The sequence below is a fragment of the Oncorhynchus masou genome, chromosome 1 (genome assembly GCF_036934945.1).
Source record: "Oncorhynchus masou masou isolate Uvic2021 chromosome 1, UVic_Omas_1.1, whole genome shotgun sequence".
Classification (NCBI taxonomy): Eukaryota; Metazoa; Chordata; class Actinopteri; order Salmoniformes; family Salmonidae; genus Oncorhynchus; species Oncorhynchus masou.
The window spans coordinates 28,494,732-28,509,516 of NC_088212.1; the positions used below are offsets into that span (position 1 = coordinate 28,494,732).

A 14,785-nucleotide genomic window follows, 5' to 3' on the forward strand; every position below is an offset into this window, starting at 1 on the left:
GGACACTTGTGGATTTGCCTGGACGATGATGATTGTGGGAGGGAGGGCTCCTTCGGATTGGCAGGGAGGTTTTGCCCGGTCTTTATCTCTCTCTCCCTCTGTCTCTTTCAGTCTGTGGTGTCTTGCCTGTGGTGCTAACTGATTGTTAATTGCTGGCCCATACAGTGCCTTTCCGCATGGAGAAACTTGGGCCTGCAGGGGAAACTGCCCTAATGAGATTATCTATCGGAGCATTGTCCTCTCTAGACACCCCAATACACAACCCCCAAGGCACTGCCTGCAGCCCCAACACCCAACCAGGCCACCCACAGGTTAGACTTACCTAGAGAAAGATACGGGTATTAATGTTAAAGTTATCACACCATTATGGGTTTATTGGTCCCTCACACACTCCTCACTTTCTCGGATTGGAAAATTGGATATGCCAGAGACCATGTTTGGTCAAGATGAAATTATTGATTCAACCAATATCATATATGACCTGTGTATTTTAGTAGTGTTATAACTGTTTTGTAAGAATGAATCAATCGTATATCATTTCTTTAATTTTATTGTTGGGGAAAGTGATGTTGTTCATTCAGCAAACCTCATTTTGATCATCATTGAAAAAATGTAAAGGGACAATCGGCAATAGTTACTCCTGTTCAATGGTCATTTCAATCAATAATACAGTTGAAGACGGGAGTTTACATACACTTAGTTTGGAGTCATTAAAACATGTTTTTCAACCACTCCACAAATTTCTTGTTAACAAACTATAGTTTTGGCAAGTCAGTTAGGACATCTACTTTGTGAATGACACAAGTCATTTTTCCAACAATTGGTTACAGACAGGTTATTTCACTTATAACTCACTGTATCACAATTCCAGTGGATCAGAAGTTTACATACACTAAGTTGACTGTGCCTTTAAACAGCTTGGAAAATTCCAGAAAATGATGTCATGAATTTAGAAGCTTCTGATAGGCTAATTGACATCAATTGAATCAGTTGGAGGTGTATGTCACGGTCATCCTCCTCTTCTTCTGAAGAGGAGAGGCGAGAAGGGTCGGAGGACCAAAATGCGGCGTGGTATGTGTTCATGATGAATATTTAATAAAAGAAAGCACTGAACACTGAAAACAAACTATACAAAAACAATAAACAAATAACGACCGTGAAGTTATAAATGAGACCTGTGCTGACACAAGCAACTAACATAGACAATCACCCACAAACAAACAGTGCAACCCAGGCTACCTAAGTATGATTCTCAGAGACAACTAATGACACCTGCCTCTGATGAGAACCATACTAGGCCGAAACATACAAATCCCCAAATCATAGAAAAACAAACAGACTGCCCACCCCAACTCACGCCCTGACCATACTAAATAAATACAAAACAAAGGAAATAAAGGTCAGAACGTGACAGTACCCCCCCCCCCCCTCAAAGGTGCGGACTCCGGCCGCAAAACCTTAACCTATAGGGGAGGGTCTGGGTGGGTCTGTCTGCTCTCGGACCCCACTTCACCATAGTCTTAGTCCGCCTCCGTGGCTTCCTAACCTGCTAAAGACCCCACTGGACAGAGGGGCACTCGGGACAGAGGGGCGGCCCCCTGCAGACTGGCGGCATCCTGGCGGCTCCCTGCAGACTGGCGGCTCTGGCGGATCCTGGCTGAATGGCGGATCCTGGCTGAATGGCGGCTCTGGCGGATCCTGGCTGAATGGCGGCTCTGGCGGATCCAGGCTGACTGGCGGCTCTGGCGGATCCAGGCTGACTGGCGGCTCTGGCGGATCCAGGCTGACTGGCGGCTCTGGCGGATCCAGGCTGACTGGCGGCTCTGGCGGATCCAGGCTGACTGGCGGATCCAGGCTGACTGGCGGCTCTGGCGGATCCAGGCTGACTGGCGGCTCTGGCGGATCCTGGCTGACTGGCGGCTCTGGCGGATCCTGGCTGACTGGCGGATCCTGGCTGACTGGCGGATCCTGGCTGACTGGCGGATCCTGGCTGACTGGCGGATCCTGGCTGACTGGCGGATCCTGGCTGACTGGCGGATTCTGGCTGACTGGCGGATTCTGGCTGATCCTGGCTGACTGTCGGCTCTGGCGGATCCTGGCTGACTGGCGGCACTGGCGGCTCCCTGCAGACTGGCGGCTCCCTGCAGACTGGCGGCACTGGCGGCTCCCTGCAGACTGGCGGCACTGGCGGCTCCCTGCAGACTGGCGGCACTGGCGGCTCCCTGCAGACTGGCGGCTCTCTGCAGACTGGCGGCACTGGCGGCTCCTTGCAGACTGGCGGCTCCTTGCAGACTGGCGGCTCCTTGCAGACTGGCGGCTCCTTGCAGACTGGCGGCTCCTTGCAGACTGGCGGCACTGGCGGCTCCCTGCAGACTGGCGGCACTGGCGGCTCCTTGCAGACTGGCGGCTCCTTGCAGACTGGCAGACTGGCGGCTCCTTGCAGACTGGCGGCTCCTTGCAGACTGGCGGCACTGGCGGCTCCTTGCAGACTGGCGGCACTGGCGGCTCCTTGCAGACTGGCGGCACTGGCGGCTCCTTGCAGACTGGCGGCACTGGCGGCTCCTTGCAGACTGGCGGCTCAGGACAGACGGGAGACTGGCACCACTCCCCCAGGCTGGATCACTACTCTAGCCCGGACCCTCCAGAGTGCAGGCACAGGTTGAACCGGGCTGTGGGTAAGCACGGGAGATCTAGTGCCTACTACGCGCACCTCTCCCTTAGGCTCCACTCCCACATTAGCCCGGCACGAGCAGAGCGCAGGCATAGAACGCACTGCACCCTCCCAGCGCCTCAGAGACACAGTACGCAGAGCCGGCGCAGGATACCCTGGACCAAAACTGCGTCCTATACCTGCGCTCCGCTTGGAGGCGGACAATGAGGCGGACTAAGACTATAGTGACGCCCACCCAGACCCTCCCCTATAGGTTAAGGTTTTGCGGCCGGAGTCCGCACCTTTTTGTTGGGGGGGGGGTACTGTCACATTCTGACCTTTTATTTCCTTTGTTTTGTATTTATTTAGTATGGTCAGGGCGTGAGTTGGGGTGGGCAGTCTGTTTTTCTATGATTTGGGGATTTGTATGTTTCGGCCTAGTATGGTTCTCAATCAGAGGCAGGTGTCATTAGTTGTCTCTGATTGAGAATCATACTTAGGTAGCCTGGGTTGCACTGTTTGTTTGTGGGTGATTGTCTATGTTAGTTGCTTGTGTCAGCACAGGTCTCATTTATAGCTTCACGGTCGTTATTTGTTTATTGTGTTTGTGTAGTTTGTATTCAGTGTTCAGTGTTTTCTTTTATTAAATATTCATCATGAACACATACCACGCCGCATTTTGGTCCTCCGATCCTTCTCACCTCTCCTCTTCAGAAGAAGAGGAGGACGTCCGTGACAGTGTACCTGTGAATGTATTTCAAGGCCTACCTTCAAACTCAGTGCCTCTTTGCTTGACATCACGGGAAATTCAAAAGAAATCAGCCAAAAAATTGTAGACCTCCACAAGTCTGCTACATCCTTGGGAGCAATTTCAGGACGCCTGAAGGTACCACATTCATCTGTACAAACAATAGTACGCAAGTATAAACACCATGGGACCACGCAGCCGTCATACCTCTCAGGAAGGATAAGCGTTCTGTCTCCTAGAGATGAACGTCCTTTGGTGCAAAAAGTGCAAATCAATCCCAGAACAACAGCAAAGGACAGTGTGAAGATACTGGAGGAAACGGGTACAAATGTGTCTATATCCACAGTAAAACAAGTCCTATATCGACATAACCTGAAAGGCCACTCAGCAAGGAAGAAGCCACTGCTCCAGAACTGCCATAAAAAAGCCAGACTACAGTTTGCAACTGCACATGGGGACAAAGATCGTACTTTTTGGAGAAATGTCCTCTGGTCTGATGAAGCCAAAATACAACTGTTTGGCCATAATGACCATCATTATGTTTGGAGGAAAAAGGGGAGGCTTGCAAGTCAAAGAACACCATCCCAAACATGAAGCACGGAGGTGGCAGCATCATGTTGTGGGGGTGCTTTGCTGCAGGAGGGACTGGCGCACTTCACAAAACAGATGGCATCGTGAGGAAGGGAAATTATGTGGATATATTGAAGCAACATCTCAAGACATCAGTCAGGAAGCTGAAGCTTGGTCGCAAATGGGTCTTCCAAATGGACAAACTCCAGGTATTGGAGTGGCCATCACAAAGCCCTGACCTCAATCCTGTAGAAAATTTGTGGGCCGAACTGAAAAAGTGTGACTCAGTTACACCAGCTCTGTCTGCAGGAATGGGTCAGAGGAGGGAAGGAGAGGAGGACCAAAACGCAGCGTGGTTGATGTTCATGGTTCTTTAATAACTAGAAACTATACATGAACAAACTACAAAAAAATAAAGAAACGTGAAAACCCGAAACAGTCCCGTGTGGTACAAACACTGACACAGGAGACAACCACCCACAAAATACCCACAGAATATGGCTGCCTAAATATGGTTCCCAATCAGAGACAACGATAAACACCTGCCTCTGATTGAGAACCACTCCAGGCAACCATAGACTTTCCTAGACAACTCTACTAAACACAACCCCATAAATCGAATAAACCCCTAGACAAGACAAGACACAAATCACCCATGTCACACCCTGGCCTAACCAAAATAATAAAGAAAACACAGAATACTAAGGCCAGGGCGTGACAGGAAGCTTGTGGAATGCTACCCAAAACATTTGACCCAAGTTAAACAATGTAAAGGCAATGTTACCAAATACTAATTGAGTGTATGTATACTTCACTGGGAATATGATGACAGAAGTAAAAGCTGAAATAAATAATTCCCTCTACTATTATTCTGACATTTCACATTCTTAAAATAAAGTGGTGATCCTAACTGACCTAAAACAGGGAATTATTACTAGGATTAAATGTCAGGAATTGTGGAAAAACTGAGTTTAAATGTATTTGGCTAAGGTGTTTGCAAACTTCCGACTTCAACTTTATATACCCATTCATTCTTGAATAATAGAACTTGCCTCAACCTGTTTTATCCTATCGAAACCCAAAATATAAGATTACACCATTGTTTGTAAACAATGTTATTTGTAAAGAAATATAGATTCAACATATGTTCAAAACGATCATGTTGATCTCATAGACTGTCACTCCTTGCATTAATAGCTCCATCTATGAATTTTAGAATGGTTACATTTCTCCAGCCTCATCCCTCAGCAGTATAGCAAGCAAAGTGTTGTTTGGCAAAAAAACTATTAAGGATTGTGACTCAAATGTTCTATGTTGTGAGGGTTGATCAAGTTTGAAATGGATCACCTCTCCGAGCTCTTATTAGCTATTATGGCTATTTTATCACATTGCATAATAATGTTCTTTGTAAATATATTATGGCTATTTTACCACATTGCATGAGGACACTAAATAGGCTTTCTGTGTGTGGTTACATCTGTGTAAATGACAATTACACAGATTTTGGTGCCACTGTAGGCCCAGTTCTCCAGTGGGGAAGCCCATCCATATTTGTTTTAAAGTCTCTTAGCAGTTAATAAAGATGCGTTTCCTCTGTCACCCTTCCTGTGGAGACGGTATCAAGGCTCTGTTAAGTCCCTTTGATTTCCACAACCCTCCAATCATAGTGGGACATTGACTCATCGTTGTGCCACTTCAAAGCCTGGGAATGGCTCTTCAGGCCACTCCCACTCCTGGGCTCCCCTTAAAAGTCAGAGACCCCATCCTCCAGTTCAACAGTTCTAGAGAGCCCCAAGTGATTGCTGTTCAATCACCATTGGACCTACGACCACTCAATATATGCTTCTGGCACCAGTGGAATATGTGAAAGCTCAAGACTGATGTGCAGCACCAAGGAGGGACTGTTAACTGTGGTTTCTACTTTGGAAAGCACTAAAACAGTTTTCTGATACATTATATTTTAGGCGCACCTCTCCTTGTTCCACCAACTCGTCTGAAGAATGCAGTCCATCAGAGGTGAGTGTTGATCCTCAAGCTCTTTTTTTGTCATCAAACCTACCTTGGATTCCCAATGGACATCACACAAGGCATAAGCTCTCATTGTCTATATCAGTGGTCTGTGTATGTGAAATATTCCTCTATCACAGCCTATTCAGTTCTTATCTTGGTCAGATAGTCCTCCATCAGTTTGAGCTTTTGACTGGTTCTTAATAATTGTTTCTACATCCTAGACATGAAGTCCAACTTTAGTACTCCGTCGTCGTCTATTCCCGGTGGTCCCGATGCTTATCGCCAAGGCAACATCAAGATGACTCTGGAGAACCCAGAACTCTGGAAGTCCTTCCATGAAATAGGAACAGAGATGATTATCACTAAACCAGGCAGGTAAGATAACCACAACTTCAAACTCTATCTGCCATTATCAATTTCAATGTACTTGATTGACAATGCTTCAAGAAATTGCACTTTCTGTGGACTGTAATGATTATTCTTGAATTTTGCAGGAGAATGTTTCCACACTGTAAAATCAACCTTTCTGGACTAATTCCATGTTCCAAGTACATCTTGTTGGTTGACATGGTACCTGTGGATGGTTTCAGGTATAAGGTAACAACCTTTTGCATGTTTACACTTGAATACATATCCATTGCCTTTCATATGAGCAAAATTATTGAAATCAGGAAGAATTTTCATTTAGAAATGACACATCCCTGGCTTGTATCAAACAATCGTGACATTAGCAATAGATGTTCTCCAATGGTCAGACGAGACCCAGCTCCACTCCAGTCTTTGCTAATCACCCCTCTGACATTGGTCATCAACGGGCATGATCTCTTCCTGTTGTTATATCCCCTGCTGTTTGCCTCTGTGGGTGGTGCAACTGAAAGTATCACTCTCTTTTAGCCTCAAGGTTAGACAGGGATCCTCTGAAAATCACCCCTGCCCCCCTTTATATGACTGATTAACATTATGTTAAGCTGTTTACTTCGGTCTCCTTCCAGTGGAATAAGGAGAAATGGGAAGTGACTGGGAAGGCGGAGCCGCAGCCTCCTTGTCGTACGTACCTGCACCCAGACTCTCCGGCCCCTGGGTGCCACTGGATGAAACAGTCAGTGTCCTTCCTCAAGCTCAAGCTCACCAACAACACTCTGGACCAACAAGGCCATGTAAGAGCATTGTAAGAGCATTGTCAAGCTCTGTAATAATATATATTATAATATATATTAATAATATATATTATAATATATTATAATATATATTATAATATATATTATATATAATATATATATTTATTATATATATATATATAATATTTATTATATATATTATATATATATATATATATATTTATTATATATATATATAATATATATTATATTTATATATATATATATATATATATTATAATATATATATATATATATATTTATTATATATATATATAATATATTTATTTATTATATATATATATTTATTTATTATATATATATTTATTATATATATTTATTTATTATATATATATATATTTATTATATATATATATATATTTATTTATTATATATATATTTATTTATTATATATATATATATATATATATATATATATATATATATATTTATTTATTTATTTATTATATATATATATATATATTTATATATATATATATTTATTTATTTATTATATATATATATATATTTATTATATATATATATATTTATTATATATATTTATTTATTTAATATATATATATATATATATATATTTATTTTATATATATATATTTATTTATTTATTTTATATATATATTTATATAATATCATTATTAAAATATATATAATACTAATAATAATAATATATATTATGTATGTATATGACTTACTCTATAGAGCATTGGCAAATTATTTTACTTTGATGACATTAACTGTTGTCTTTGTTCCAGTGACTAAACTAACTGTGCATCTCTTTCTTTCAGATCATTTTGCATTCCATGCACTGCTATCAGCCGCGCTTCCACATTGTCCAGGCAGACGACATGTACAGTGTACGCTGGAGTGTCTTCCAGACCTTCACCTTCTCTGAGACCACCTTCACCTCGGTCACCGCTTACCAGAACACTAAGGTCAGTCTCACTGCAGTCACTGGCACAGGAGGGCACTACCCTTTATTTTATATGTTTAAAACCAACTCTTTTTCCCCTAGATAACAAAGCTGAAGATTGACCACAACCCATTTGCGAAAGGCTTCCGAGACGAAGGAACTAATACAAAAAAGTAGCTAGAATTGTTTTTATCATTACTTTTCTATTTCACTCTTTCTTTTCTATTTTCTGCTTGCCTTGAATATGTGTACTAATGATCCTGTTGTATTTTCCTCTGCAGGCATGCTAACAGAATCCCAGCCTCAACAGAGAAAAAAACAAAGGAAATGGATTATCTAAGCAAAGACTCATATGTGGACAGCCCTTCAAGTATTGGCTTTCACCAGTTAGTTTAGTGACCAAACTACTCATCCCTTCATGTAGAGGTTGTTATTCTCTGGGCTCAGTGGGTCTGATGTCATGTATGTTTTACAGGCTTACACATGTCATCATATGAGGGATACGAAAGAGAGCGGGCAGAACTCACTGAGAGAAAAGAGGAGGAAGTGGTGAAAGAGGAGCACTACTCCCCTTGGGGGCCTGAGAGGGAGCATGGACACCACGGCCAGTCAGACACACCCCCTGGACCCGGCGTCAGGGACATGTACAATGCAGAGCAGCTAGTACCAGACCCAGCTTCATACCAGCCAAACAGGTAGGCAGAATGCTGTGGTGCCTATCTCAGTAATGTTCATCCTGCTGCCTGTAGGAAGGAAAACTCACTGCCACATTGTCATCAAAGCAGACAACACTGACCACCACCCTGCCTTCTCTCTTTTCAGGTTCCATAAATACGGGAGGTCTCCATCTCCCTCCTCCAACCTGGGCAGCAGCAATGGCGGTTCTGGACCGGCCAGCTTTGAGTCCAGAGTCCCTGATGTAGCCACAGTCCCAGGGCATGAGGCCCCCAAGCCCTTTGTTCATGAGATTAGACCATCTCCCTGTGGCCCGCAGCCCCTTGCAGGACATCATCCGGACTACACAGGTGTGCTCAACATGGCCCAAGCAGGCAAGCCAGGGGTCCTCAGCCACCACCACATCTACAGCCCTTATGGCACAGAGCAGACCCTGGGCCAGTGGAGCGGCCCCAGCCATACCCAGTACCCTCCCCCTCACCACCTGCCCACTGACTACAGTACCCCGGCTGTGCACCATGGATATCACCATGGCAACGTGGCTGAGTGGAGCCAGTACCCACTCTTCTCCTACTCATGCTGGTGAACCATTTCCTTACAGTTTCTCCCAAAAGAGAAGGACTGCAGTCTCACAGGTGACTCAGTGAGACCTCATAAATGCTACTATGCTGTCATACCTGTGTTTCCCCTAGAGGTCTGTCCCAAGTCCAGCATCACACCCAGAGCTCATGGCCATGCTACTGCATGCTGAGGCTGAGGAAAAGGACCTGGGTCTGAAGAAACATCAGCAAGCAAAAATTATAATGGAGTGGAACAGAGACAATATGCTTTAGAATGACTACCAGAGTAGTGCTGTTGACTCGTCTGAAATCACAGCTGGCTTTAGGCCTGAAAAATGAATATGTTCCTACCCAATTATATGTTTATTGTTGAATTGTCTATTTATTTTGTTTTGATTTCATATTTTCAAATGTTTTTGTCGAAAAATAAACTATTTGTGTGTAATAAATTGCTTTAATGAGATTTTAATGGGAGCTGTATGTGATTAAAGAATCAACAAGTCACGTGTTTTTCCAGTTTTTTTCAAAGCTAAAGTATTAATTTACTTGGTGGCGGGATTCAATCGAAGGAGCATTATAAACTGGGTGAGTCGACAGCCGTGGTACACTACATGACCGAACGTATGTGGACACCTGCTTGTTGAACATCTTATTCCAAAATCATGGGCATTAATATGGAGTTGCTATAACAGCCTCCACTCTTCTGGGAAGGCTTTCCACTAGATGTTGGAACATTGCTGCTGGGACTTGCTCCTATTCAGCCACAAGATCATTAGTGAGGTCAGGCACTGATGTTGGGCAATTAGGACTGGCTCACAGTAGGCATTCCAATTCATCCCAAAGGTGTTGGATGGGGTTGAGGTCAGGGCTCTGTGCAGGCCAGTCAAGTTCCTCCACATCAATCTCGAAAAACCATTTCTGTATGGACCTTACTTTGTGCACGGGGGCATTTACATGCTGAAACAGGAAAGGGCCTTCCCTAAACTGTTGCCACAAAGTTGGAAGCACAAAATAGTTTAGAATGTCATTGTATGCTGTAACATTAATATTTCCCTTCACTGGAACTAAGGGGCCTAGCCCGAACCATGAAAAACAGACCCAGACCATTATTCCTCCTCCACCAAACTTTGCAGTTGGCACTATGCATTCGGGCAGGTAGCTTTCTCCTGGCATCCGGCAAACTATTTTTACACGCTACATGCTTCAGCACTCGGCGGTCCTGCTCTGTGCTCTTGTGTGGCCTATCACTTCGCGGCTGAGCCGTCGTTGCTCCTAGGCACTTTACAATAGCAGCACTTACAGTTTACCGGGAGAGCCCGAGCAGGGCAGAAATTTGACGAATGGACTTGTTGGAAAGGTGGCATCCTATGACGGTGCACCGTTGAAAGTCACTGCGCTCTTCAGTAAGGGCCATTCTACTGCCAATGTTTCTCTATGGATATTGCATGGCTGTGTGCTCTATTGTATACACTTGTCAGCAATTGGTGTGACTGAAATAGGCAAATCCACTAATTTGAAGAGGTGTCCACATACTTTTGTCTATATAGTATATATCAGACCCAATACCACGAATATGACAACGTATATTTACTGCTCTAATTGCATTGGTAACCAGTTTAAATAGCAATAAGGCACTTCAGGGGTTTATGGTATATTGCCAATATACCACGGCTAAGAACAGCCCTTAGACGTGGTATATTGGCCATATACCACACCCCCTCGGGACATATTGCTTAATTGTAGCGCAGGACACTAAACAGCAGACACGGTGCCTTTTAAAGGTATTTCCTCCAATGTTCTTGAACATAACATTCATCGTAAATGCTACGCATGTCGGCTCAAGCGTAAATGACCTTTTAGAAGTAGTGCGCTGCGCTATAACACACCTTGAATTGAATCCGGGCCTTGATCAATTTTACTTGTTGTGATATCAGGGTAGAAGACTAATAGTTAACACTTTACCGCCGGCTGTTTCCTGAGTTCAATCCTCTCGGATTTGATTATTGCTGGTGTAAAATTGAGGTCACAATCTATGACTTCCTAATGCAAGGCCAGTTTGATAGGATGTAATTAAGGATGGATCAGTAACTTGATCAACACCCCATAACCTTTTTCACATCTATGTACTCATTACAATAGATCTGTCTCTGCACTTTTGAAGATCCCCAGAGCCTACAGAAGTGTTTGTATTTTCCCTTTGTTTACCTAATGTAACGAGGACCACACTCTAGTTTCCTTTGGCCCAGCATACCTTAAAGACCCTGCACTATTGTGCCTCTGGCCAGGGGAGTGACTTTCCCTGCTGATGTTTTCCCACTAAGAAAACATACCATGGCCATCTTTCTCCCTCTGAACGAGCGTTAAAGAGCATGAAAATGGGGGGCAGTTGTCTCCCTTTCACAGCAGCGAGCACAAAGTCGCCTGATGGCCCCTCTTCAAGGATGTCAGCTGCTAATGACTGCCATAAAGCTGGGGAGGGAGGGTGGGATTCGTCCTCCAGGGACAATGCTACCAAGGGCTTTTAGTCAGCTCAATTCATTAGTAGGCTCATTGGGATATTAGTGGGACAAATCTTTGCCTCCCTTTCTCCCACCCTCCTCCTTTGATGAATACTCACTCCACCCAGCTGATGCATGCATGATGCACATCTTGTTTACCTTATCTGACAGTGTGGGTGTCAGGAGGAAAATATAATATGTTCTCCCATCCCAGTGAGTCATTTCAGTGGAGAGATTCACCCCAGGCATTACTGATTACTTGATGTGGTGGTAGAGAAGATCAAGATCACTGTAATCTATTTGAGCTAATATTCTCTGATCTGAAGCGGATCTGCATAGTAGATGCTCCAGAAGCATATTCCATTCCCTTTCCTTCATTCTGGGAGTCGCTGAGTCAGCAGACTGTTGGTACTTGAGGGTGGGAAATGGTTTGGGCTATGGCTGACTGAGGACAATACAGTCTCCCCCCCACTGCCCAATTCCCATATCCATTTTTTTTGTCAGGACTGGACATGGCTATCAAAAGTCCCCAAACCAAGAAGACAGAGGTCCCACAGACATTTGCACCCGTATGCACATCTACCAGAATTAGAAACAAATACTGATTTTAGAACGCCTCAATACTCACAATTTATTACAATGAACTTGGATGCCAAAATACAATGTTGATGGTTCAATAACCAGACTATCATCAGATGTGAACTTGGATTCACGGTAAAGTTGACTGGGTGTGCAAAGTAGAAAGCTGAGTGAACTAGTGTGGCATAACTATGACCCAAATCTAAGCAAACAATTACTCCCCCAGTTCTCATTTTACAACAAATATCACAGAGCAGCAAGCAACATACAGTACATCACAAAAGTGAGTACACCCCTCACAATTTTGTAAATATTTGAGTATATCTTTTCATGTGACAACACTGAAGAAATTACACTTTGCTACAATGTCAAGTAGTGAGTGTACAGCTTGTATAACAGTGTACATTTGCTGTCCCCTCAAAATAACTCAACACAGCCATTCATGTCTAAACTACTGGCAACAAAAGTGAGTACACCCCTTAGTGAAAATGTCCAAATTGGGCCATTTTCCCTCCCCGGTGTCATTTTACTCGTTAGTGTTACAAGGTCTCAGGTGTGAATGGGGAGCAGGTGTGTTATATTTCCATCTGTCCACTCTACCATAAAGTCCTGATTGGTGGGGTGCTACAGAGATGGTTGTCCTTCTGTGGAGATGGGAGAACCTTCCAAAGGAACTCTGGAGCTCTGTCAGTGACCATCGGGTTCTTGGTCACCTTCCTGACCAAGGCCCTTCTCCCCCGATTGCTCAGTTTGGCAAACGGGACAGATTTAGGAGGAGTCTTGGTGGTTCCAAACTTCTTCCATTTAAGGATGATGGATGCCACTGTGTTCTTGGGGACCTTCAATGCTGCAGACATTTTTTGGTACCCTTCCCCGGATCTGTGCCTCGACACAATTCTGTTTGAGGTCTACGGGCAATTCCTTTGACCTAATGGCTTGGTTTTTGCTCTGAGATGCACTTGAAGTGTGGGACTGTATATAGACAGGTGTGTGCCTTTACAAATCATGCCCAATCAATTGAATTTACCACAGGTGGACTTCAATGAAGTTGTAGAAACATCTCAAGGATGATGAATGGAAACAGGATGCACTTGAGCTCAATTTCAAGTCTCATAGCAAAGGGTCTGAATACTTATGTAAATAAGATTTCTGTTTTTTAATACATAAAAAAAACTTATGGGGTATTGTGTGTAGTTTGCTGACAAGTATTTTATTTAATCAATTTTAGAATTCGGCTGTAACGTAACAAAATGTGTGATACGTCAAGGGGTCTGAATACTTTCCGAAGGCACTGTCACTCCCTGACATTAGATATCTTTTTTTTCTATATTATTTGGTTAGGCCAGGGTGCGACAAGGGTGGTTTGTGTAGTTTTGTATTGTCTAGGGGTTTTTGTATGTTTATGGGTTTTTTAATAGTCTTGGTGTTTATATGTCTATGGTTGCCTAGATTGAGAACCAATCAGAGGCAGCTGTTTATCGTTCTCTCTGATTGGGGACCATATTTAGGTAGCCATATTCATTGGGTATTTTGTGGGTTATTGTCTGTGTAGTTGCCTGTGTCAGCACTCGGTTTATATAGCGTCATGTTCATTTGTTTGTTTGTTTAGTGTTTCTTTGTTTAAAGAGTTTGTATTCATATCACACTGCGCCTTGGTCTCCTCTATACGACGAACGTGACAGGCACTGTATATCTTAAAGTTAAGAACTGATAGGGCACTACAGTCTTATAGGACTACATATAAATACTGTGCCTATTTCTACAGCCAAACCGGTATCAATGAACCGCCATACAGAAAACATGCCATGGGCTGTATAGTTGGCTGAGATAATCAGAGGACAGGCTGATGTTACGTCATGTTGAGGATCATGCATGAATGTAAACTGATGGTTGAGGAGTGTGATGTTCTGGGGGTGGGACTTGGGCCCGGACCACTTCCTCCCTGACAGATGGGAGATGTCAAATGGTCAGCAGGACCCTTTTCAAGTGCAGAGCTGCAGTCTCAGTTCTCTCCCAACCTTCCTCACCAGCCTAATTACTTAATAAACAGACAGCCTTTAACACTGAAACAGGCCCTTCAATAGGACAGGACAGAGCTCAGACTGGAATTAACAGAGAGCAAAGCAGAGCACAAAAACGTCTCTTATGTAACAACCCCCAAGACACTCACATCCAACATTCCACTCTGCATAAACTCTTCAAGACATCACCACTGGGCAATTTCAGCATTTTAATAGCTCTGATAATGGACAAGCAAAGAGCTTTAAATCGACTTGCACTCTAAAGTGTGCATAGGCCTCAGTTCTCTTTGACAATGCTAAATATGGGATATATGTCTTCATTATTCCCCAGGTGGCCAGTGGTGTCAGTGAATATATTGTGGTTTTCAGTCGCCATGAAAACGTGG

At 43.7% G+C, this 14,785-nt stretch overlaps 1 protein-coding gene across 1 annotated transcript; it reads left to right on the plus strand.

Moving 5' to 3' along the window:
- The first annotated feature begins 5,968 nt into the window (after window positions 1–5,968).
- On the plus strand, window positions 5,969–9,327 carry LOC135506793 (T-box-containing protein TBX6L-like). The gene is made up of 9 exons (XM_064926559.1): window positions 5,969–5,984; window positions 6,200–6,353; window positions 6,473–6,575; window positions 6,971–7,135; window positions 7,942–8,088; window positions 8,169–8,239; window positions 8,348–8,436; window positions 8,527–8,761; window positions 8,889–9,327. Exons 1-9 carry the CDS (start codon window positions 5,969–5,971, stop codon window positions 9,325–9,327), a joined length of 1,419 nt encoding a protein of 472 aa, XP_064782631.1.
- The last annotated feature ends 5,458 nt before the right edge of the window (window positions 9,328–14,785 follow it).

Bases quoted from the DNA above. Each gene is read 5' to 3' on its own strand.
- LOC135506793 (XM_064926559.1), top strand. The intron at 6,576-6,970 runs GTAACAACCTTT...GTCTCCTTCCAG, and splicing joins TGGATGGTTTCAGGTATAAG to TGGAATAAGGAGAAATGGGA. The intron at 8,089-8,168 runs GTCAGTCTCACT...TTTTTCCCCTAG, and splicing joins CCGCTTACCAGAACACTAAG to ATAACAAAGCTGAAGATTGA.